General features: G+C 43.6%; 1 protein-coding gene across 1 annotated transcript in view; it reads right to left on the bottom strand.

The window, feature by feature from the left end:
- The window catches only part of SPATA13 (spermatogenesis associated 13), a 233,486-nt gene extending 219,366 nt beyond the window's left edge, over positions 1-14,120 (bottom strand). The window contains exon 1 of the mRNA XM_070380509.1: positions 13,736-14,120. Within this exon, the coding sequence (XP_070236610.1) occupies positions 13,736-13,747 (12 nt within the window). The 5' untranslated portion in view covers positions 13,748-14,120. The remainder of the gene's footprint in view (positions 1-13,735) is intronic.
- Between the last annotated feature and the right edge of the window lie 12,715 nt (positions 14,121-26,835).

Here is a 26,835-nt window from a genome sequence, read left to right as displayed (position 1 = left end):
ATGCCTGTAACATTTCGTTTTAGCAAATCCATTTCAAGAAGTTTGTTTACTGGATAGCCTAATGCAGGGGTCAAATGATCCAAGTTCACAATTATTCACTGAAATACGAAAATAACCTGATCCTCATCACCGGGGAGCTGGTTTATACAGTATGCCACCATAGAACAGAATGCTAAACAGCCACTAAAAAGAATTAAAAAGGTGGAGCCAACACAAAAGTCCATCGACCAAAAAAAAAAAAAGTCCATCGACAGATGAATGGATTAAAACCAATGCAGTGTATACATACAATGGAATATTATTCAGCCATTAAAATGAAATGACATTCTGATATATGCTACAATATGGATAAATCTTGAGGATATTATGCTAAGTGAAATAAGCCAGACACAAAAGGACACCATTTGTATGATTCTGCTTACTTTCAGAGGGCTTCCCAGGTGGCTCAGTGGTAAAGAATACACCTGCCAGGCAGGAAACAAGCTTTGATCCCTGGGTTGGGAAGATCCCCTGGAAAAGGAAATGACATCCCACTCCAGTATTCTTGTCTGGGAAATCCCATGGACAGAGGAGCCTGGTGGGCTACAGTCCATGGGACTGCAAACAGCTGGACATGACTTAGCAACTAAACAACAACTTATTTTCAGATAGCTGGAATAGTCAAATTCTTAGAGAAAGTAGAGTGGGCTTAACCAGGGGCCAGGGGAGAGGGAGTTAGTATTTAATGGGGATGGAGCTTCAACTGGAATGATGAAAAGTTCTAGGGATAAATGGTGGTGATGGTTGCATAACAAGGTGAATGGATGTAGTGCCACAGGATTGTACACTTGAAAATGGAAAATTTAATGTTATGTATATTTTATCACAATAAAAATAAAAGAATGAGTGTTCTTTTATATATATATATATATATATATATATATATATATATATATATAAATGATATACATCATTAATATATCTTCATATATCATAATATATCAAGTATAATATATTATATATTTAATGTTATGTATATTTTATCACAATAAAAATAAAAGAATGAGTGTTCTTTTATATATATATATATATATATATATATATATATATATATATATAATGATATACATCATTAATATATCTTCATATATCATAATATATCAAGTATAATATATTAATATCACCTCTGAAATATATAATTAAGTAAAAATAAAAGATCCATAATACTATGCATACCATCTCATCACTTGTGTAAAAATAGAGGGGAATAGAAGAAAATATACTTCGTTATATAGGTGCAGACTTTTTCTGAAGCATATGGAAAAACTGGCAATACCAGCCATTCCCAGGGGTGCAGCAGGGTGACCCAGAAAGGTTAGTGGGGTGAAAGGCTGCAGGAGAGAGGAGATTACTTTTCAGTAAATGTTGTTTCATATCCTCTAACTTTGTAGCATGTAAATAAATTATATAAACTTCTTATTTAAAAATTAAAACAAAAATTTTAAATTAATACACTTTCAAATTTTTTCAATAGTTTTTTCTTGATTTCCTAAAAACTCCATTTATCTCACTATGATAATCCATGTTTAAACAATCAGCTTATTACAAATAGATTCTTTAGTAAACTATTTGACTATATCTTTATGTTCAATTAGCAATTAAACTATCAGGAACACCAGATTTTTCATATAAAAGAGGCTATTGACTCCTAAGCTTCCAAATTTAAAGTTCCACTAAAAAGTATAGTTTTTACAAGAAACTCTATCATTCATTAACATTCTTTGAAAATTCTTTCACTTTTCCCATTTTTTAACAGGAAAACAATGTCTTAGGTCACTATCTAAAGGAATTTGCCCTTCTTTTTCTTTTCTTTTTAGACAGATTCTCACTGTTGATGGCATTTTAATTTTTCTTGCCTGTTATCCTCATATCCTAATGTATGGCTTGCAGTGTAGCTTTGAAGACTGGCCAATTTGAAATTAAAATTTGTACAAATGTTATTTATTGTGGGCAAGAAAACTATTTATACTTTAGCTCATCAAAGTATCAAACTTTCCAAATTCAGGGTTTCACCTCCCAATATGTCAACACTTAATTGCATAACCAAATTATTACTGGTCAAATCATGTCTTTTAGGGGGGAAAATGCCTTATTCAGTGGCTGATTGCCTGAGTTGGCTGAAGACAAACAGTGTTGGAAGAATGATTTGTTTGGGCAGATTCCCAGAGCTAAGAGTGATTAATACAATATTTAATGTTAGAAGTGTTTCAACTTTACTGCAAAAAATATATTCCCATAATCAGGGGAACTGCTGATTTTCACAACATTCCAGCTGTCTTTTATCCCACAAAAAGTGTGTGTATCTCAGAGGCAGTGTGATTTCTTGTTTTCAAGTTACATACATATTCAAGATCTAGACAGGAAAAATATTTCCTGTCTCCCCCGTGAGGTTGGACACCAGCTCTGCCATTCAGTCAGCGTGTCCTCTGAGAGGTGACGTAACTTCTCTGTGCTTCACCTTGACAGCCCCAACACAAAAATGACCACAGCTCCAAATACCATGTACTTTCTAGAGTAAAAGTCTGGTTCAGAGTCAGTGCTCATTCATGTCATTTCCCTTTCTTTATAAAAAAATATGATATGTGTTTATACTAGGAATTAAGTGTATCCCAACACTTTTCTCAAAACCGTAACCAACACAGTCAGAAGTTTTGCTAATTTCTCCTATCTGGTTGTAACACTGGTGAGATGGAACTAGTTATCTAAGTATTGAGTTAGAATTCCTTTCCCCTGATACAGGGAAAAGATAAAAGTGCACTGCTTGGATCTTGGGCAGAAATGTTTTCAAGGAGAAAACTGTACATACATCTCATGCTGATGCTATGGGTACATTCAGCTTATAAACCAAAACATTCTTACTTAACTACAGATCAAAATACGCATTTTTCCTAAAGTTTGGTTAATTGGAAGCTTTCGAAAAATGTGTATGTGGATTTTTCTTTTTCCTTTCAAAATCAATAAATATATAATTAGAAAGGGGCAAAAATTTCTAAAACACCACGTTTACTACCTAGAGACACAGCCATTACAGAGAAACCCGATAAGCAAGACTCCAAGATGATAAATTCCATAAACTGAGATATCTATATTCACTGCTGCTGCTGCTGCTGCTGCTAAATCGCTTCAGTCGTGTCCGACTCTGTGCGACCCCATAGATGGCAGCCCGCCAGGCTCCCCCGTCCTTGGGATTCTCCAGGCAAGAACACTGGGGTGGGTTGCTATTTCCTTCTCCAATGCATGAAAGTGAAAAGTGAAAGTGAAGTCACTCAGTCGTGTCCGACTCTTCGCAACCCCATGGACTGCAGCCTACCAGGCTCCTCCGTCCATGGGATTTTCCAGGCAAGAGTACTGGAGTGGGGTGCCATCACCTTCTCCGCTATATGCAATTGGTTTCCATTTAGTTCAGTCCTCCTGTTCATTTAAAGTATAAATTCAAAATACCAAAACTTTTCAAAATTTCCTACTCAGTGTAAAATGATGAAAATTGTGCTTCCCTTCGTGTTTGCTGTAATTCAGTGGACAAGAAGATCCTTCCACGTTTCCAATCCTTCTACGTTTATTGGCATTTCCAATAAAGGAAATGCCAGGCACTTGAGCTGGGGAAGGAGATCCAACCAGTCCATTCTGAAGGAGATCAGCCCTGGGATTTCTTCGAAAGGAATGATACTAAAGCTGAAACTCCAGTACTTTGGCCAGCTCATGCGAAGAGTTGACTCATTGGAAAAGACTGATGCTGGGAGGGATTGGGGGCAGGAGGAGAAGGGGATGACAGAGGATGAGATGGCTGGATGACATCACTGACTCGATGGACGTGAGTCTGAGTGAACTCCAGGAGTTGGTGATGGACAGGGAGGCCTGGCGTGCTGCGATTCATGGGGTCGCAAAGAGTCGGACACAACTGAGCAACTGAACTGAACTGAACTGAGCTGGGGAAACATCCCGAGACACTCTCCTTGAGATGGAACGTAATAACCACAGAAACAGTCTCCATGGCCTGATGGTTTTTCAAGGCTGAGATCTCACAGCCAAGACATGGAAGCCAAGAACATCCGGAGACAATTTTATTCTTACAAGGCATGAACCAAAAGAATAAGTTAAGGAAAACTAATTCTCACCTCTACATCTGTCCTGGTGAGACTTTCTCAGCGTTATGTGGATTGAGGGAGGTAAGACCATTATTGACTATGAGGGTATCATGGGGCCACCAGGAGACTCACTGATGGGTACTTGACAAGCATATAGGGTTCTTAGAGGTGACACATTCCGTTTTAGGCTGCCTTTTAGAAAGAGCAGAATTCCAGAACACAATGAGACTTCAGAAATCACCTAATCAAGTCCCTCCTCTTAACAGATAAAAAAAGATATCTGGGAACTTCACTTGCTAAAATATGTTAATTTGTGTTAGAGATGACACATTCACCCAGGTCTCCCCATCTTCCTCTAATACTCGTTCCTCCATGCCTTGGCTCTCCAAATAAAATTCTCAGCTGCCCTGATCTTCACATCACAAAGGCTTGCTGCTCAAAAATACATTTCACCTGCTTCAGGTTCAGAATACATTTTCTTTACAAATAGGATAACAGAACAGATCCTGGGCCAGCCCCAAATACCTAGCACAAGCACAGGAAGCAGTTTTTGCTAAAAATCAGCTGCAACCCTAAACACCTGGGACTTCCCTGGTGGCACAGTGTATAAAGAATCCACCTGGCAATCCAGGGGACATGGGTTTGACCCGTGATCTGGGAAGATTCCACGTGCCTTGGAGTCACTAAGCCCATGTGCCACAACTTCTGAGCCTGTGCTCTAGAGCCCGCACATCCTAACTACTGAAGCCTGAGTGCCTAGAGCCCCTGCTCCGCAACAAGAGACGCTACCACAGTGAGAAGCCCGTGCACCTCAACAAAAAGTAGCTCCCACTCATGGCAACTAGAGAAAAGCCAAAGCCCATGCAGCAACAAAGACCCAGTGCAATGAAAAACAATAAAACAACCTAACTCCCTACAACAGAATTGACTGCACAAACAGCAATGGAATCAGAGACTCAGCTTTCCCTGCCCGGGACCCTCCAGCTGCAAATCTCTGCTGACCATCATACAGGGGAGGTGGGCCCCCCTGGGTGAGGAGTGGGGAGTTCAGTCGTGGGGAGTTCAGTCATGGGGAGTATGGGCCATAACCCCAGGGGACACACCTGTATCCCAGAGGTGGCCTCTCAGCAACATGTGTTTTTCTTTCCCTCCATCTCCTGGTAAGAGTCAATTGCCGGTGCTCCATTTTGTCACCACCTTGGGTTTGGACGAGGACTTTTCTCATCTCTGCCCTGCTGTGGCCATCCACACAGCCTCCTGTTCTTATGTTGCCTATATATCCTTCTGCCCTTGAAATGAACACTCAGGCAGTCTTTTTAATGGCTTTCCAAGGATTTGTGAACTCTGTCAGTGAGGAGAGAGTTTAATGGCTCCCTCTTCTGCTCCTTCAGCCCTTTCCCTCCTGTTTTTCCTTCAAATCCTGATGGAGTCCCAGAAGCATAAAGCAAATGCTGTGGCCAGATCCACGTTGGTGTAAACACGTCCAATCTAGGATTTCTTGAGCATCCTCAGTGGAAAAGCAGGAAAGGAACAGGTTAGGAGGTTGGGGTGATGGGTACTTGAAGGGGATTCACATCTGGGAAGCCATGCTGAGAAAGGGATGCAGTTGCCTGGCCGAGAACCCCTTGAGCAGCTGTTACTGCTGGCTTCCCAGGTGGCTCAGAGGGAAAGAATCCACCTGCCAGTGCAGGGGACCTAAGAGACTCGGGTTCAATCCCTGGGTCAGGAATATCCCCTGGAGGAGGAAATGACAACCCACTCCAGTATTCTTGCCTGGAGAGTCCCATGGACGGAGGAGCCTGATGGGCTACAGTTCATGGGGTCGCAAGGAGCTGGACGTGACTAAAGCGACTTAGCACGCGCACACCTATGTTTGGGTGCACGACAGGGCCTTTGATTGTGCTTTCTGATTTTTCACGTCTGTTTAGCCTGAACTAGAGTATCAGCTGCTTGAGGAGGAAGCCCATGACATGTCTTCTCACATCCTGCAGCCTAAGAAGACCATGAGTCACTCATGAATACTCGATGAAATCCTGGGAACCTCCAGGCCCCTTCCAGGTCATGACCTTCTCAAGTAGCTGAAGGAATGAGGGGTACTTCACCAGGCCAAGGAGTCACAACCAGCTATGAACAGTAGCTTCTCCTCGCTCTTCATGCATCTGTGTTGGCATCTTTCCTCCTAACTTGAGGGGAGTGCCTCTAAGGGGAGTTTTAATTAAAAGTGTTCTAGAAGCAGCCGTTGAACAGATCAACCCACTTTCTGGACCTGTGCCAGCTGATTTGCACAACTGACCAAGGAGAAACGTCTGGCTCAGATCAGAAGGGGAAACACACAGTTCTGCCCTTCAGGAACTTGCACTAACTTCCAAGGCTGACTTTTCAAACTCCAGGCGCTGGCATTCAGCCCCTCACTAATGAAGTACACTTTGCTCTGAGAAGGACGCCTTCTTTTTTGGCTGGGATAACAATAGCTGGTCCACACAAGCCTGTTTCTGAACCCACCCATCATGGAAGCTGCTGGATCCCATCCAAAGAGCTCATTTGGAAAGCTTCTGGTATTCCTGGAAATGCTTCTCCAAGCATAAGGGATATACATTCTCCAGTAAAGACATTTCATATCAGAGTCCGCGGTCTCACAATTGGAAGTAAATACAACAGCCGTCAAAAATCACAACTCAGGACAGTGCCATAAAGACATAAAAGTGTCCGACTCTTTGCGACCCCATGGACTGTAGCCTGGCTCCTCTGTCCATGGGATTCTCCAGGCAAGAATACTGGAGTGGGTTGCCATGCCCTCCTCCAGGGGATCTTCCCAACCCAGGGATTGAACTTGGGTCTCCCGCATTGCAGGCAGATTCTTTACCATTTGAGCTACCCCGGAAGCCCCAAAGACATAAATAACAAGGCACAACTTAGGACAGTCTGGGGCAGCTGTCCTGGGATTGTGACGGCAACAGATTCTTACAACAGACAGAGTTCCCATTCAATTTACCAAAACGAGCTAAGAAACGAGCTATTAATACTAAGACTCTTTTAGCAAATGACCAGCTATCTAGGCAAAAAAAGTGGACAGCCACACTCCACCTTTTCTGAAGACAGAATAGGAAGGATATCAAGGAGACAGACAAAAATCCTTTGAGAGCCTGACAACTGGTGAATGTTGAAATCTCTGTTGCAGGAAATTCTGGAACTTTCTTGGGCCATCTTGAAACCTTGCCTGGATTCCTGGCCCCCTGAGGCAGGTCTTGTGGGGTCCACCCATGGGCCAGCACTGGCCACAGCACTGCAGGCTTCCCTCTGGACCTGGATACTCTATGACCACAGCATTTTAATAATTTGAGCCTTTGCAAGCATTCCAGTTATAACCTTGTAAGTTGTTCAGTGCCTCAGAGCAAACCTTCAGATTCTTCTGGCCACCTTCCAGAGCCTAAAACACAACGCCGAGCATATCTTGTTAGAAATAAGCATGGAAAATGCCGTGCAGAGGGAAGGTTGCCCTGGTTTTTATCTTCATGGTTCTGAGGGTTGTAAAACCTATGCTTCCCTGTCCTTCAGTACTGTGACTTCGTGTGTATAGGATTTATCATGCTTCACAGGCAGTGCCTGTGACTCAAATCAGTCCACAGCTCAAAAAGGCAGCCACATCTCACACAGTAGGAAACATGGGGTCATGATCAGCTTCGTCTGCCCTGTGAAAACGTGGCAAGGCGGGAAGCTGGCCCTTCAGAGGCGAGAGTAAAAATAAACTACGTAGCAGGCTAAATACAGAAGAACTCAGTTCTGAATCTCTTTCTTTCCAGTGGAATATACTGATGTGAAAAATTGCCACAACTCACCCAAACATTGATTGGTGCCAGGAGAGAAAACTAATGGGAAGCATACAGCAATTGAAATAGGTCTGGTCTTCAGAGTTATAGACCAAGTTCACTTTCCTTAGTCTCTATTACGGGATAAAATGAGCTCCCTTAAAATTCATATTGTTGAAGTCCTAAACCCCAGGACCTCTGAATGTGACTGTATTTGGAGATGGGACCTTCAAAGAGGCAATTAGGGTAAAATAAGGTCAGATGGGTGCTGTGCTAAGTCAGCTTGAGTCGTGTCCAATTCTTTGCAGCCCCGCGGTCAGGCTTACTCTGTCCATGGAATTCTCCATGCACAAACACTGGAGTGGTTTGCCATTTCCTTCTCCAGGGGATCTTCTTGACTTAGGGATTGAACCTGAGTCTCCTGCATTGGCAGGAGGGTTGTTAACCCACTGAGCCACCTGGAAAGCCCCAAATGGGTGGGCCCTAAGCCAATATGACAGGTGTTATAAGGAGAAGAGATTAGAACAGAGACACACACTTAGAGCACAGACAAGAGGCAGCACCGTTCAGCCTAGGGGAGAGTTCTTGGCAAAAACCAGTCTTGCTGACTGCCGGCCGCCACAGCTGTGACACGTGGTCTAAGCCAGCCAGTCCAGGATACTCCATTACAGAAGCCCAGTAGACCAGCACACCTCTCTCTCTGGGTCTCCTCACTACCAGTTCTAAACTCTGGCTCCTTCTTTCATAGACTTCATTTCACTCTTTTCCTAACTCTTACTTTCTTTTGCTCCACTGAGCCTGGCTCCATCTCCTCCTTCCTTCTTTCTGCTTCTTTCTAGTCTTTTAAATAAAGGTTCCCTCCCCTTCTTCCCAGACAGAGGTGGAGCCTGGGGGTGGTGACAGGGAGACAAAGGATTTTGCACGCAGCCTAATTGGGTCTGTCGAGAGGCTCAGGCTTGGTCCCTAAAGCTCACGGGTGTGTCTGCTTTGCAAGGGCATCACACAGAATCACCTGACCTCATCAGAAGATGTGACTCTCCCTTTCTGGGTGACTCTGACCAAGTCACTCAACTTCTCTGAGTTTCTGTTTTCTCATATATTGAAAAATGGTGATACAAATTCCTGTGAAGGGGTTTAGGACAACTCTCCCCAAACGTGCCACTTTGGCACATGGATTGTTTTGCGCTGAAGACAATAAGGCCCCAAAAGACTCAGGAGGGGCTTTTGACCTCCCCCTCACCTGGTGCTAGTGGTAAAGAATCCACAGATCCTCTTGCAGATGATGACAAACAATGTCACAGAGAGTCCTGTGGATGGAGGGTGGTGATGGTCACACAACAGTGTGAATGCATATGGTGGTTCAGTGGTAAACAACCCGCCTGCCAATGCAGAAGACTTAAGAGACCTGGGATCAATCCTTGAGTTGATAAAGATACTCTGGAGAAGGGAATGGCTACCCACTCCAGTATTATTGCCTGGAGAATCCCATAGACAGAGGAGCCTGGCACCCTATGATCCATAGGGTCTCAAAGAGTCAGACGTGACTAAAGCAACTTAGCATGCATGCAACTTCCTACAGGAATTTAGACTGAGGCCTGACTCAGAGAGAGGGTATTACAGAGAGAACTGTTATCTGAATGACTGATCTGTACGGCAGAGCAACTACCAAACTTACTAAACATCTGTTTTCTCATTGTCCTGGGAATGACCCCTTGCCCATGGAAGCCTCAGGCCCCCATCCCATTCCTCAGCTCAGGATGTTACAGAAGCCTCAGCTCCCAGACTTGTCCTTGGGTCTCACATCTTTGGGGCTCTTCTACATATATAACTAAATTTGTTTCCTCCTGTTAATCTTTCTTATGTCAATTCAATTATTAGACTAGACAAAGAACCCAGAAGGATGGAGGAAAAAGTTTTCCTCCCCTACACTTGCATGGTTGTTGTGAGGTTCAATTAAGATAACACACTGGAAAATAATTTATGTACTAGTCACCATAACTCTTGTTAATTCTTTTCTTACCTTTTGCCATAAAAAGCCTCTTGATGAGAGTGAAAGTGGAGAGTGAAAAAGTTGGCTTAAAGCTCAACATTCAGAAAACTAAGATCATGGCATCTGGTCCCATCACTTCATGGGAAACAGATGGGGAAACAATGGAAATAGTGTCAGACTTTATTTTGGGGGGCTCCAAAATCACTACAGATGGTGACTGCAGCCATGAAATTAAAAGACGCTTACTCCTTGGAAGAAAAGTTATGACCAACCTAGGTAGCATATTCAAAAGCAGAGACATTACTTTGCCAACAAAGGTTTGTCTAGTCAAGGCTATGGTTTTTCCTGTGGTCATGTATGGATGTGAGAGTTGGACTGTGAAGAAAGCTGAACACCGAAGAATTGATGCTTTTGAACTGTGGTGTTGGAGAAGACTCTTGAGAGTCCCTTGGACTGCAAGGAGATCCAACCAGTCCATTCTAAAGGAGATCAGCCCTGGGATTTCTTTGGAAGGAATGATGCTGAAGCTGAAACTCCAGCACTTTGGCCACCTCATTCAAAGAGTTGACTCATTGGAAAAGACTCTGATGCTGGGAGGGATTGGGGGCAAGAGGAGAAGGGGACGACAGAGGATGAGATGGCTGGATGGCATCACCGACTCAATGGACGTGAGTCTGAGTGAACGCCAGGAGTTGGTGATGGACAGGGAGGCCTGGTGTGCTGCGATTCACGGGGTGGCAAAGAGTCAGACACAACTGAGCGACTGAACTGAACTGATAGTTAATTAATTTGGATAAAAATTTCCATCTGCAAAGTAGGTACTACCTAGAATTTTAGAGTGTGGTGGCATGAAAAAAAATTATAATTTCTATGACTCTGAATATACATATTTTAAAGGATTAATTCTACTCTATATCTCATTGACCTGATAAAGTTTTTTGTTTCTCCCACCAGTTAATAATTATGAAGAACGTTGTACTTGGTATTAAGAGGAGGATTCTAGAGACACAAAAGATCTGGTTTCTGCAATCTGTTCAGGAAAATAGTATTTTAACTGTAAAAACATTTATAAAATTATTTTACAGTGGTTTTCAGGGCTGTGATGGGGTGTAAGTAGCCAAATCTAACTGCAGGTCAAGCCAGATACAAACCTGAACTTTCTAGGACAACTTTTCAAAGGGCAATTTCCAATTATCACCCATCTAAAGACAATGCCAGGAAAGACTAACAAATCTGATTGAAAAGATTTAAAATCAGGAAAGATAATACATACATGAATGGTAATTAAGTATATGTTGCTAAGTCACCTCAGTCGTGTCCGACTCTGTGTGACCCCATAGATGGCAGCCCACCAGGCTCCCCCGTCCCTGGGATTCTCCAGGCAAGAACACTGGAGTGGGTTGCCATTTCCTTCTTCAATGCATGAAAGTGAAAAGTGAAAGGGAAGTCGCTCAGTCATGTCTGACTCTTAGCAACCCCATGGACTGCAGCCCACCAGGCTCCTCCATCCATGGGATTTTCCAGGCAAGAGTAGTGGAGTGGGATGCCATCGCCTTCTCCAAACTAAGTATATATTTTGCTTTAAAGAAGTCTAATTCTGTAACAGTTTGTACTATAGAACCCTTTAATACACAAGTACCTCCAATATCCTTAAAACATGATTTTAATAACCAGATCTTAATTTTCTTATTAACTTCTTAGGAACCCTGAAAAAAAAAAAGATTATTGATGACAGCAACAGTCCAGTAGGAAAACCATACCTTCTTCAAAAATGAAATTGATATCTGATTTTTCAAATACCTTGCTTTAGAAACAGTTCAACCAAAAAGAAAATGACATAGGTTTCTTTTGTGCGTGTGTGGAAACTCACAAACTTCAAAGATAATTTGGTTTGTAGGGACATTGGGTCTAATGGTTTAACGCTTCAGAATCAGGATGTCATAGCAACCATGCTTGAATTTAGATCCTGACTTAACCACTTTCTGACTGTAAGTCCTAGGGAAAATCACTGTACTTTTCTGAGCATCACCTTCCTCATATTCTCAATGGATACCTTTGCCTTGAGACAGCAAGCATGGTCAGGGCATCGCCTCCTATCATATATATCATATAACAGAGGCCATTCTGGGTGGATTCCTAAGTGAGAAAGTATCAAAGTGGATTCTGATCACTTACCAGCCTTTGCCTCTCCCTAAACAGTGAGTTTTTCTCATTCAACTTTGCCCCTCTCACCACTCACTCCTTTTCTCTCAAGTCCAGCAAGATACACAGCATGGATTAGAACCCCAACCCATGTCTGATGAATGAATACACGAATAACTAAATAACACATAGATAAGTTTTAAATGGAGGCAGAGAAAGAAAGAGCCTGGTGTGTGGAATACATCTTAAGTACTGGTAGCAGATCCATGTCTTTGGCAAACAATTTAAATCTGGAGAAACAGATGAAAAATGCCAAAAAAATCTCTTAGCTATAGGAGGATAAAAGGAAGAAAGTAGGTGCAAGTCCTCCTGCAGCTGTCAGTCACTGCTCTGAAAAAGGTTATTCAAATTCTTTGCCAATCTTTTTCTGTAGTGTATAGCTAAAACAATCTTTAAAATAACAAGCCAAAATTATCCAGCACATTCACATGTAAAAAAATACCCAATAAGGGGCTTTCCTGCTGGCCCAGTGGTGAAGAATCCATCCTGCAATGCAAGGGACATGGGCTTAATCCCTGGTCCAGGAATATCCCACATAACTTGGAGCAACTAAGCCAGTGGGCCACAACTACTAAGCCTGTGCTCTAGAGCCCAGGAGCCGCAACTACTGAAGTCTGCGTGCCTAGAGCCTCTGCTCTGCAAGAGCAGCCACGGCAATGAGAAGCCCATGCACCACTACTAGAGTAGCCCCTGCTTGCAGCAACTAGAGAAACCTCCTGTGCAGCAAAAAAGCCCCAGCGCAGTCAAAACATAAAATAAATAAATCTTCTTTTTTTTTTAAGGGAAAAAAGAGAAAATACCCGGGGTGGGGGGAGGGGAATGAAGTTAATTCTCTCACATACTTTTAAAGAATCATGTCTCTCTAAAACATTTTAAGATGCAACTGTCTGAATTTTAATATTGTGTGTGCTTTACTTTTGCAAAGATTTTTATTAATATGCCCAAAAGGCCAATGGTCCATTCGTTTTCATGAATCCAAACCAGGTTCTCTATTTAGTTTTTTTAAGTGATAATAATTAAGGGATATCCACGTAAACGAAGAAACAAAAATACTTCTTTTTGTTATTGCTTTAGAAAGGATATCTTCTAACTTTTTCACGTCTTCCTTCTGACCAAAATCCAAGTATTTTCAAAAACAGAGTATTAAAGCATCGAGTAGGCGGTAACCTAGAAGCCTGATTACCTAACAACGCTGCTAATAGGCTGCAGTTACCCTCAGAGCGGAGCGTCAAAGAAACATCAGACTTTATGGCTGGTCCTCTGAGCAGCTTCCGAGATGCCGCGAACCCCTCCCAGTGTTCCCCCGTCGTCTGGCAACCTGGGCACGCCGCGGTTTCGACCCCGCCCCCCGCTACCATGGCGACGCGGGCTCCGGGTGGTGCTCGAGCCTCCCAGACACAGCTCCGCGCTTGCGCTGCACCTGCTGGGGCCGCGGCAACTTCTCAAACCTCCTGCTCTGCCAGTGCTGCGGCCGCGCTCTCACGCCGCTCCTTCGCCTACTCTCAGCGTCGCTTTAGAGTGTGAACGGACGCGGGATTTCAACTACCTGCTGCTTGGCGATCCCCTCCCCAAGAGTGAGGGCGGAGGGACCGCCGGCGCAGAAACCCGCTTACCTTTCTCAGCATCCCTCCACGTCAGCGGGGTCTCCGGCGGGATCGGCCACCCCGCGCCGAGCTCGGGTGGGTAGGAGGTCACGGGGAAACAGAAGGGGAACTCGGCCCCGGCGGGCGCCGCCGCGAGGACACCTGCGTCCCCGTCATTCGCACGACAAAGGGGGGACCTTCGGCTGCTTGGGCGGGAGACGGTGAAGAGGTCCGTCTGCTACCTTCCCGGCCGAGTTCAGACGGGGCTCCGAAGGGCTGTTCAGAAGCCACGTTTCCGGAGCGACCAACATACAGGGACTCCTCTGCCGCGGCGAGCACGCCTCCGGGACTCCGGGCTGCGCTATTGTTCGCCGGCAGTGCAGGGCGTGGTGGAGGCTGGGGGCGGCCGAAGCCGTTAAAGGCCGACAGAGGTTGAATTTCTTGCAGGGCTTTCCTCTTGTGCTTCCTCCCAGCCTCTCGCTGTTGCATATTCATAAGGAGGCGGGGCCGCTTGCATATCTTTTGAATCCTCGGGGTTGATGAAGTCCGGGCGAAGTGGAGATGATTTCATTTGGAAACAAACACTAAGAGGAGGACAGGGTGGGGAAGGAGTAACATAAGTAAGCAAACAGAGGGGTCCTGTTTCAGTCACCGCCCCATCCCCCCAGGCATCCAGGGCACACACATGCACACACAGGACCTTCCTCAATTCCTGAACTGAGCAAAGGAAGCTTCAGGGAGAGTCTCACTAAGTCCCTTGGTCCTAACTGTAGTAGTAAACTAACTGGGGAATTTGGGGGCACGGATTTTTAACTGATGATTTGATCTATGTGCTCTTTCCTCATGCCAAACAGAGCAGTTAAAAATTATATATGCAGACCTTACTCATTACATCAAGTTTATCGAATTTCATTATAATTGTATGCTTTTAATGTGGTGCAGCCCTTCACCAGGCTTTAAAAAAAAAAAAAGATTTTTCTGGGCTTCCCTGGTGGCTCAGAGGTAAAGAATCCTTTTATCTGCCAGTGCAGGAGACACACGGAGAAGGCAATGGCACCCCACTCCGGTACTCCTGCCTGGAGAATCCCGTGGACGGAGGAGCCTGGAAGGCTGCAGTCGATGGGGTCGCTGAGGGTCGGACACGACTGAGCGACTTTATTTTCACTTTTCACTTTTCACTTTCATGCATTGGAGAAGGAAATGGCAACCCACTCCAGTATTCTTGCCTGGAGAATCCCAGGGACGGGGGAGCCTGGTGGGTTGCCGTCTATGGGGTCACACAGAGTCGGACACAACTGAAGTGACTTAGCAGCAGCAGCAGCTGCAGGAGACACAAGTTTGATTCCTGGTGGGGGTAGATCCCACATGCATCAGAACAGCTAAGCCCATGCCCCACAATTACTACCACAATTTCCCCAGTCTTAACAAGTGGTCCTCCAGAAGGGCTTTTCGTTCCTCCCTGAAATGTCCACCAGGAGCATCATCACTGAATTATATCACAGACTTCAGATCTAGCTGCCCCTCATAGCACAGGAGGTCCCTGAGGAGGTGACCTGAGGAATGCAGAAACTCTTCTGGGTAACACTTGACCCCCAAACGACCTGCTTTCACCACGGAATTCACTTCTCTGTGTTAAAGTCCTGTAGAGAAATCCCTGTTAAGATGTAAGTTTGTTAGCCAAAAGAGGCGACCCGAGCTAATTTCCCCTCACTATTTACAGCTGGTTCGGAGAAGGCAATGGCACCCCACTCCAGTACTCTTGCCTGGAAAATCCCATGAACGGAGGAGCCTAGAAGGGTGCAATCCATGGGGTCGCTGAGGGTCGGACACGACTAAGCGACTTCACTTTCACTTTTCACTTTCATGCACTGGAGAAGGAAATGGCAGCCCACTCCAGTATTCTTGCCTGGAGAATCCCAGGGACGGGGGAGCCTGGTGGGCTGCCATCTATGGGGTCGCACAGAGTCGGACACAACTGAAGTGACTTAGCAGCATTTACAGCTGGTTAGAGTCATGGATGGGCTTCCCCGGTGACTCATCAGTAAAGAATCTGCCTGCAGTGCAGGAGAGGCAGGGGACAAGGGTTCAATCCTTGGATTGGGAAGATCCCCTGGAGGAGAGCATCGCAACCCACTCCAGTATTCTTGCCTGAAGAATCCCATGGACAGAGGAGCCTGGCAGGCTACAGTCCATGGGGCCACAAAGAGTCAGGCACAACTGAAGGGACTGAGCACAGCACAGACTCATGGGTGTTAGAAACCCCCTCATTCTGCAGGTCCTCACTGGTGTCTATCTACTAGTGAACAGTGGGTGCTGGGGAGTCAGATGACAATGAAACAGCCCAGGGCACTGCCCTGGGAGCCAACCTTCTAGTACCAGACAAACTACCACAAACAAAAAGTCAGAGTTATCATCACTGCAGAGAAAAATATGGCCATGTAGAAAGGCAGGTGCTTGATGCCCAGAGGATACAGCAGTGCCGTGACTTCCTGGACGGAACCAACTGAGATTGAGGTGTTCTGACAGAGTTTTAGGTCCGTCTGTGGTCACCAAGTGTGTGACATTTTGAATTGCTCTTCTGAGTTTCTGTTTCCTCTTAAAGCAAACAAACGAAAGTCTAGGCTACCTTTTTAGTAGTTTTCAGTGGTCAGGGAAGGTTACTGTGCTGATGGCAGGCACACAGAGGGGCAGAGGGGCACAGGGTCTGACGGAGTGGTCAGATTGTCAGTACATGGATGCTGTGGTCAGGTTACTAGGCGAGACCCTTCACCTCTGAGTCTAGTTGCCCCCGTTGTAAACTTGGGTAATGATATCCACCTCAGACATGCTGGGAATTTTAAATAAAGGGACAAAAATAATAAGATTAGCTATTGTAATAATGTCTCACCCTCTGGAAGGCAGCCCACTGGCATATCCTTGAAAGAGTGTTTGCTTGACTGAGAACTAACGTTGCTTTCTAACCTTGACCCTTGTCGCTTGTCTGTCCTTGCAAAGGGAAGTAGAATGTGAGGGACAGGCTAAGGCCTATGGGATGCCCCCTCTGGCACTCTGTGCATCATCTCTTGGCCGCAGTCACCTCTAACCTTGCACAGATTCAAAAGAGAATCTGAGCACGGTTTTCCTTACTGCTGTAGTCACTGCTAGAGAGTTAATAAACTCACTGTGAGACATAGAGACAAAAATACACCCCCGTTCTATTCTAAACCGATGCCCCGCCTGCGCCCTGCATGTGTCGTAAGTACTTGCGAACTGTCCTGTTGACCAGCCTTTCTTCTTGTGTTGATTCCTGTGAGTGACTCTGAAACATGTTTCTCCATCGTTTCTCAGGGCCCACTGTGAGGAAGGTTTCTGGTGCTGGCCATCAGTTTGTCTGTGAGAGCATGCAGAAGGTGCTTCTGGAATTAAGATCACCCTTCCACAAAGGATGAGGAAGAGAGCAAAGATGTGGAAGAGGGAGGGTAGGGAGGCCCAGCTGTGATGAGTCAGCTGCCCTGTGATGCAGCTCTGAATCAGGAGCACGGGGACCCAGGAAAGAGCCGGCCAGGCACCCACCCCAGAGATGCCATCTAGACCTCAAGGAAGTAGCCGAACCCTAATGAGGCTCCTCATTAGCATGTGCTGAACACAGTAAAATGTTTGTACACTTGTCTGGAGATCTTCAATCTTATCAGGGACACAGTACTTTGTTAGGTACTGTTGTCTATGAGGTTTGGCTCAATGACCACTCTTGTTCATTCTTCGGTACTGTGATCATCTGTAGTCAAATAATTTGGATAGATGTTTCTTCTGCATTTGAAATACACAGAAATGCACTGTATTCCCTCCGTGGATTCCCAAGTTTATCCAAAAGAAATGTTAGGCTAATTATATAGGAAGATCTTTATCTAAGCCAAAGGCAGGCAGAAATACACAAGGTAGGCTCTCTCCAAATTTCAGAATGCCATGTTATTCCCATAAATTGCTCTAATGCATCATTGGGACTTGAATCAAATGAGAGGAAATCAAAAGTGGGTAAGAAAGACTCATATCTACTGCCCTAAATTATTCTAAGCATCAAATAAGCGTGTTACCTTGGGGTCCTAAAAGTCACTTTTTATCATTTTAATTGCATACCCCCAGAGAAGCAGACACATAAGCAAAACCGACAAACTCTGACAGTGTCATTAACCACCAGTGCCAAACTTGATCACTGTAGCACAGGATTCCCCTCGTGGTGGTGCTGCTCCGTACAAGCAGGCTGCCCTCCGTCTACCAGGTAGACTTGGAGAGGAAGGAGGTGGGATTGAATTTGAGGTTTCTTAGCAAATTAACCCGAGTGAGCCTTTAGGAAGTCAGTCAGATTTCCCCCAAAGCATTAATTGTGCATATCACTCTGTTGCTTTTGAAGACATAAGTTGTTACTCTCCACTTTGACTTTTGTTCACTATTTCATTCAGCAACTGTCAGTCGAGTAACTATGTATAAGGTGAGATGCCAGGCACCTGGGGAGTTTTTTTTTGTAAAACAATTGTCCATAAGGACTTAAAAATATAGTGAGAAGATAACATCTGTGTGTATGTCAGTTTTCTATAAATTAAGTTGCTTCAGTGTAGCTTTAAAAGATACACAGTGTGTTATAAAAACACGATAACTATGCATGGTGATGAATGTTAACTAGACTTCTTATCATTATTTTGCAGTATATACAATATCTGGGCTTCCCTGGTGGCTCAGTGGTAAAGAATCTGCCTGCCAAAGCAGGAGACACTGGTTTGGTCCCTGAATGGGGATGATCCCCTGGAGTAGGAAATGGCAACCCACTCCAGTACTCTTGCCTCGGATATCTCATGGACAGAAGAGCCTGGCAGGCTACAGTCCATGGGGTCACAAAGAGTCAGAGTCAGACCTGACTGAGCAACTGAGCACACAGGATGGCATATGCAATACACATATCAAATTACTATTTGTACACCTGAAACATTTAATGTTACATGTCAGTTTATCTCAATTTTAAAAGGGCAATTTCCAACCAAAAGAAGACACAATTTGAGGAATTATGTGAAACATGGTTTTATAAAGCCAAGAATCCAACTGTAATATGAATAACAGCCTTTACTTGATTTTTAACTTGGAATACTGGTATAAAACATATTTGTAAAGTTGAGAGGAGTCTGAGAAATGGCAGATTTCTTCCTGAAAGTTTTTCTGGATGACCTGGGTGGGGAAAGGTGATGGAGACGACAAGGGATTGGACAAGGACATGGAGAAAAGAGGTAGGGAGATGGCCAGGGTGGGAATGGGGACCCCCAAGAGTGGGGAGAGATGAGGACACCAAGTTCAAAGAAGCCTCTAACTCAAGGCAGAAAGGTTCTGATAAATATGATTCAGTGCCCAGTGTCCCCTGAGAGGGGCTGGAGGCTATGATCGGTGGTCATAGTTCAGAACTCCCATCTTGGCAGCAGAACAAGCACAGATGTTAGTTGTCCAGGAATTGTTGCCATGGGGCTCAGCCCAGGTACAGGAGGGTCAGACAAATTCAAGGAATGTGGAGAGAGAGAAAGTCAGCTCAGGAGGAGATGGTTGGGAACAGTCTCCAATGGACACAAATCAAGTAAAGGCTGTTATCTGAGACATGAAGGAAGTGAGATGAGCTGGGCTGCTCTGTGGGGGAGACTTCCAGAAAGAGAGCCGGCAAGTGTGCGAAGCCAGAGATGCAGTTTAATGGGCTAAAAGCATTGGGACTCACTTGTCTGCTCATGTCTTCTCCTTGCCACTAGAATGAAGCACCACAGTTTACCCAGTAAGCTGAAAACTCCCCCACAAAGCCTTAAGAGATTTAGCGTGTCTCTGAGATTACAGTCCAGAGCAGACTGTTATCTTTCTTTAAAGTGTAATCACATAAGTAAGACACACGGATCGTGAATGTACAGTTTGATAAGCTTTGATAAATGTATATACTTGTGTAATTACCACCTTAATAAAGACAGAGCAGAATTTCCCTCAAGTCCATTCCTTCTCTCCCGCTTCTCCCCTCAGAAGCAACCACTATTCTGGTTTCTATCCTCACAGATGAGAGTGGACTATTGTTGGGCTTTATCAAAACAGAATCCTACAATACGTATTCCCTGTGCCTGGCTTCTTTCACGGAGTGCACTGTTTTTGAGTTTCACCCACGTTGTGTACTAGGAGTTTGCTCTATTTCATTGCTGTGCAGAAATCGTCTTGAAAAGGACAATTAATGTATATATGTATAATATCATATATGGAACGAGTCACCAGTCCAGGTTCGATGCACGATACTGGATGCTTGGGGCTGGTGCACTGGGAGGACCCAGAGGGATGGTATGGGGAGGGAGGAGGGAGGAGGGTTCAGGATGGGGAACACATGTATACCTGTGGCGGATTCATTTTGATGTTTGGCAAAACCAATACAATATTGTAAAGTTTAAAAATAAAATTAAATTAAAAAAAAAGAAGCAGACTTTTTCATACCACTATAAATATCTTCTCAATGGAAAGAATTTCATGTTTTAAATTTCTCATCTGTTCGCTGCGATATTGTTCCTTGTATACAACATAGGCCAACAGATTCAGATATAAAGTACCTACTTTCTCTTATTCACTCATAGATACACCCATCACATCCTAGGCCAGAGCTGTGGGCACTGATGGATGGGCTCAGCTCCCTCGTGTTGATAATTAAGGCCATCTGCTCCGGACTGTTATCTCAGAGAGATGCTAAATCTCAATTACAAAGTAGAGCTTCCATAAGCTGAGCGGATGCTGACAGATTGTGGAGTAGGGGAATGGTTTTGTTCAGTTCAGTCGCTCAGTCACGGATGACTGTTTGTGACCCCATGGACTGCAGCATGCCAGGCACATGTCCATCAAGTCAGTGATGCCATCCAACCATCTCATTCTCTGTTGTGCCCTTCTCCTCCTGCCTTCAATCTTTCCCAGCATCAGGGTCTTTTCAAATGAGTCAGTTCTTGGCATCAGGTGGCCACACAAGTATTGACGTTTCAGCTTCAGCATCAGTCCTTCCAATGAATATTCAGGACTGATTTTCTTTGGGATGGACTGATTTGAGCTCCTTGTAGTCCAAGGGACTCTCAAGAGTCTTCTCCAACACCACAGTTCAAAAGCATCAATTCTTTGGCAATCAGCTTTCTTTATGGCCCAACTCTCACATCCATACATACATGACTACTGAAAAAACCATAGCTTTGACTAGATGGACCTTTGTTGGCAAAGTAATGTCCCTGCATTTTAATATGCTGTCTAGGTTTGTCATAGCTGCAAATGAAGAGAGCGACACAATGAGGAAAACTGGAGCACTCTGCTCTAAAAAAGAAAAAGGAAAAAATATGTCTTCTGGAAATAAACATAAAAACAGCTATTTAGAAGGGCACTATGACCCCTGAAAACGACCCCACACCACACAAACCCTGACGACCACTGCACAAGTACCAAATGGAGGAAGATCGAAGAAGACTGGTCAGGAAGAGAGCACAAAGGCCCTGAAACCATCAGGGCTAAAAGACCAATCTGTAATAGTTATTGTATTTCTATATATTAACACCAAGCGGTGGAAAATGGTATTCTAGAAACAAATATAACACTCCTAGAGCAACAGCTAAAAAAGCAATGAAATTAGTTAAAAAGCCAATAGATTAACATTTACTAAAAAATTTTTTTTGTTTAATACATAAAAGGCAGGGTGTGGGATCTTAGTTCTTCAACCAGGAATTAAACCCAGGTCCAGGGCAGTGAAAGTTCTGAATCTTAGCCACTGGACCACCAGGGAAACCTCTAGTGTGATTTTTTTACAAACAGAGATGACACAAATAGAAAATCATCAGGCAACATAAATCCTATCAATAATTAAATGAGTATATAGTCGTACTTTGATTTTGATGGGGCTTGCGTAATTGCATTCACTTGCCAAAATCATAGAAATCTGTGAATGTTATTGAATGCAAATTTTCTTAAAAGATGAAAAATTCACATCTAAAAATGAATATCCTTCAAGTGTGAAAATAACAGTCAGGGAAATAATTCAGTAGAAGCACCTGACTCCACCCCAGGAAGGCTCTGCACCAGCTGTACCCATGGGCTCTCTGGTCTTGCCTCTGGTTGAGTTTGGCCAATGGAAAGCCCCAGCAAGAGATCTAAGGTGGGGGAAGGAAAGGGAGGAGGCATATTTATTTCCTCCTCTGCCGCTGTTCTCTCTGGTGGGATCACAGCAGGCTGGTGGTGTCCCTGGACCAAGGTCATGGTTCCTGTCTCCAAGAGGACCTCTGAGTGTGGGATGCACAGTCCTCCCTTGCCCTCAACCACTCACACTTGGCTGAGTGCTGAGGCCCGCTGTTCACAGCCCAAAGGTACTAACGCCTCTGCCCTCTTGCTTCTTCTATATTTCGTTCGCATTTTTGTAAATACCACGTTTCTCTTCTTTATCACGTGAAGTTATCCAACTTAAATAGCGTCATTTCTTTACTTACGGAGCCTTTACTGATACAGAGTCCAATCGAAATAGCAACAAAAAAGGAAAAATACATCAGAATTACCAAACCAGAAATTGCAGAAATTATGTAAAGAAGACTTCAAAATCCACAGAAGACTTAAAGGGAAAGACACCCATGTACTCGGATGGGAAGCCTCAATATCATAAAGTCATCAATTATTCCTCAGCTAATTCGTAAGTTAATTGCCAACTGGTACTTTTATTGTTGTGTTGCTATTATTGCTGTTGTTTCATTTTTATATAAACAAACCAGTTTTATCATTGAAAAACAACAATAGCTAAGCAAACGCTTCAAAAGAAGGGCAAACAGTGAAACATAAAATTATCACTAATTTTTAAAAAATCCTATGGTACTGGCCCATGAATAGAGACACCCATATAATTAAACAAAAGCCTAGAAATATATGCACATACTTGTGAAAATTACAATAAATTTTGCATCTCAAATCAGTGGGGAAAAGACTAGTAAATAAATGATTTGAGGACAGCAGGTAGCATTCTGGGAAACAAAGGCAGCTGAACATTTTAACATGTATTGGGAGAAATTCCAAATGAATCACAGATTTAAATGCAAAAATGGAATCATGAAAGTATTAGAAGTAAGTGAAAGGTGTTAGATGCTCAGTTGTGTCCAACTCTTTGCGACCCTATGGACTGTAACCTCTGTCCATGGAATTCTTCAGGCAAGAATACTAAAGTGTAGCCATTCCCTTCTCCAGGGATCTTTCCGACCCAGGGATGGAATCCAGGTCTCCTGCTTTGCAGATAGATTCTCTACCGTATGAGTCACCAGGGAAGCCCTATTAGAAGTAAATGTGAGCCCTGTTAGAAGTAAATGCAAGTGAATTTGCTGTAACTGTGGAGTGGTAAAAGTCTTTCTAATTATCTTAAAATCCAGAAGTCATGACAACCATTACTGAGTATAGATTCCAAAAAACTAGTAGTAATGTCTAAAGATGAAGTGGGAATAAAATATCAGGTTCCCAGAGATCCATAAGGAAAAGACCAACAACCCAGCACAAAAATGACCAGAACAATTAGAAGAAAAAGAAAAACAAAAGAGTTTTAAAGGCAAGAGAAGATGCCCAACTTTTCTCATAATAAAAGAAGTGCAAATTAAAACAACACTGAGAAATCACTGTCCACTTATCAGGAAGAAAACTTAGAAAAATGATAAAGGAGTCCTGGTGAGGCTGTAAACAAAGAGTTTCCTCTGTACAAGGCTCTTAGGAGTAAGTTGGTGCCCCCTCTACAGAGGGGTTTTCACCAACTGTTGAAAACATCTATTAGAGTTCAAAATGCATTTACTCTTTGATCTAGCTATTCAATCCCTGGATATTTAGTCTGCAGACATACTTGCACAAGTGCAAAATTATGTCTACATAAACTTTCTATCTCAGCATGTTTTTAATAGCAAAAACCCAAACCCCCCAAAAACCCAAATATCTACCAATGAAGAACTGATGCAATAAATTAACACATATCTATTTCTAGGTGGCTCAGTGGTAAAGAATCCACCTACCAAAGCAGGAGACGCAGGTTCAATCCCAGGGTCAGGAAGACCCCCTGGAGGAGGAAATGGCAACCCACTCCAGTATTCTTGGCTAGGAAATCCCGTGGACAGAGGAGCCTGGTGGGCTACAGTCCATGGGGTCTCAAAGAATCAGATATGACTGAACAACTCAGTGCACATACATCTATAAATTGCAATATTTTGCAGCCTGAACAAACATGCAGAATGCCCTCCACTTACTGATATGGCAGAATACTCATTGGAAATGTTAACTGAAGAAAGCAAGATTCCGAGGAGGGTGGGTAGTGCATTACTAATTGTATGAACGAAAAAGGAGAGGAAAGTAAGAAAGTACAGATTTACAGTTTCTTGTATATAAACAGGAATACTGTGAACAACAAGGTCTTACCGTATAGCATGGGAAACTATATTCAATATCCTGTGATAAACCATAATGGGAAAGAATATGAAAAAGAATATCCAAAGCCTTTGACTTTGTGGATCACAATAAACTGTGGAAAATACTGAAAGAGATGGGAATACCAGACCACCTGACCTGCCTCTTGAGAAACCTATATGCAGGTCAGGAAGCAACAGTTAGAACTGGACATGGAACAACAGACTGGTTCCAAATAGGAAAAGGAGTACGTCAAGGCTGTATATTGTCATTCTGCTTACTTAACTTTTATGCAGAGTACATCATGAGAAATGCTGGGCTGGAAGAAGCACAAACTGGAATCAAGATTGCTGGGAGAAATATCAATAACCTCAGATATGCAGATGATACCACCCTTATGGCAGAAAGTGAAGAACTAAAGAGCCTCTTGTTGAAAGTGAAAGAGGAGAATGAAAAAGTTGGCTTAAAGCTCAACATTCAGAAAACGAAGATCATGGCATCCGGTCCCATCACTTCATGGCAAATATATGGGGAAACACTGGAAACAGTGTCAGACTTTATTTCTGGGGGCTCCAAAATCACTGCAGATGGTAATTGCAGCCATGAAATTAAAAGACGCTTACTCCTTGGAAGGAAAGTTAGGACCAACCTAGATAGCATATTCAAAAGCAGAGACTTTACTTTGCCAGCAAAGGTCCATCTAGTCAAGGCTATGGTTTTTCCAGTAGTCATGTGTGGATGTGAGAGTTGGACTGTGAAGAAAGCTGAGTGCCGAAGAATTGATGCTTTTGAACTGTGGTGTTGGAGAAGACTCTTGAGAGTCCCTTGGACTGCAAAGAGATCCAACCAGTCCATTCTAAAGGAGATCAGCCCTGGGTGTTCTTTGGAAGGAATGATGCTAAAGCTGAAACTCCAGTACTTTGGCCACCTCATGTGAAGAGCTGACTCATTGGAAAAGATTCTGATGCTGGGAGGGATTGGGGCAGGAGGAGAAGGGGAAAACAGAGGATGAGATGGCTGGATGGCATCACTAACTCAATGGACGTGAGTCTGAGTGAACTCCGGGAGTTGGTGATGAAAAGGGAGGTCTGGCGTGCTGCGATTCATGGGGTCGCAAAGAGTCGGACATGACTGAGCGACTGAACTGAACTGGTATATATATAGATATATATAGAGATATATATAGATATATACACCTGAACCTAACACAACATTGTAAATCAACTATACTTCAATGAAATAATTTTTTTAAAAAGAGCACTTTGAAAGGACAGGCAAGAAACTAGTCAGAGTGATTGTCTGAGGGACAAAGGTGAGAGGTAGTGACAGCCAGGTGGATGAAGAACAGAGGTGGGAAGGTGGCTTGCATCATTTACCTTCTTATATTTAATATATCCTCTATTCAAAATTTTCAAAACATAGAGACTTCCCTGGTAGTCCAGTGGTGAAGACTACAAGCTTTCAGTGCAGGGAATGTAGGTTTGATTCCTCATCAGGGAACTAGGATCCCATATGCAATGCAGTACAGCCAAAACAAAAATTAATAATGATAATAAATAGTAAGTTCTTATTAAAAAACATTGTTGTCGTTGTTTAATTGTTAAGTCGTGTCTGACTGTTTTGTGACCCCATGGTCTGTAGCCCGCCAGGCTCCTCTGTCCATGGGATTCTCCAGGCAAGAATATTACTGAGTGGGTTGCCATTTCCTCTTCCAGGGGATCTTCCTGACCCAGGGATTGAACCTATGTGTCCTGTATTGGCATGCAGGTTCTTTACCATTGAGCTACTAGGGAAGCCATTAAAAACATTAAGGTATGTTAATCTTAAAAGCAGGACCCCAGAATGACGAATGCTAGTATGTTATGTTGACAATTGCTCCTTAATTTAGCGTGGGTTCTTCACATCCCTGGGGTTCGCAATGTACTGTGAACATTTTCTGTTCTCATCCAGAGAGAACCAACAAGAGCAGGTCTGTACTCTTTGTTCCCAGCCTGGATGCTTATTCCTCAGTTCTGACCCATCTTAGGACTCAGAGGCAGGAGAACAGCCCTAGGAATGATCCCCTTCCCGTCATGTCGTGGGAGTGCCCACGTGCCCTGGTTTTCGCAGGACTGTTGCACTTCTCTCTTTGGACTAGTTAACAAGTGCAACTGCAACACATTCAACCTCACCATACAATTCAGCACCATTGCTGAAAAGAGGCCTTTAGTTTAGCCTGACAGCCTGTGATTGGTACTTTTCCTTTTTTTCTTCTTTTTTTTTGCATAAGAACCTACTTCATTCAGCTGTATTTGTGCATACGACTGACTGCCTCAATTTTTATCTACAAAAACATCTAGAAGAAGGTGTTTTCTACCAATCATGGGCTCTCCAGCAGATGAGCATTCAAACCTGTCATTGATGAAAATCAAGAAATGAATAGAAAGCTCCACAAAAGGAGAGGGAAAGCATAGGAGTCAGATGTGTGAATTTATTTTTCTTTTTATTTTGGAAACCATGGTGACTGAGAGCTCCAATGAAGCCATACAATACGCCCACAATACGCCAGCATCAACTCAGGTGCATGTTGGAAGGAATATATCCCTTTGATCTATTTCATTTCTTTTCCTATTGGACAAAAATCAGTGTTTGCCAACCACCATCAAGGTTTTCTAATATAAACCAAATAGGTTTATAATAAACCAAACGGACCAATAGCTGCCCAGCAGAAATGA

Source organism: Bos mutus, chromosome 12, assembly GCF_027580195.1.
Source record: "Bos mutus isolate GX-2022 chromosome 12, NWIPB_WYAK_1.1, whole genome shotgun sequence".
Classification (NCBI taxonomy): domain Eukaryota; kingdom Metazoa; phylum Chordata; class Mammalia; order Artiodactyla; family Bovidae; genus Bos; species Bos mutus.
Note: the sequence above shows the minus strand (reverse complement) of the source record. Positions and strands in the feature narration are given on the sequence as shown.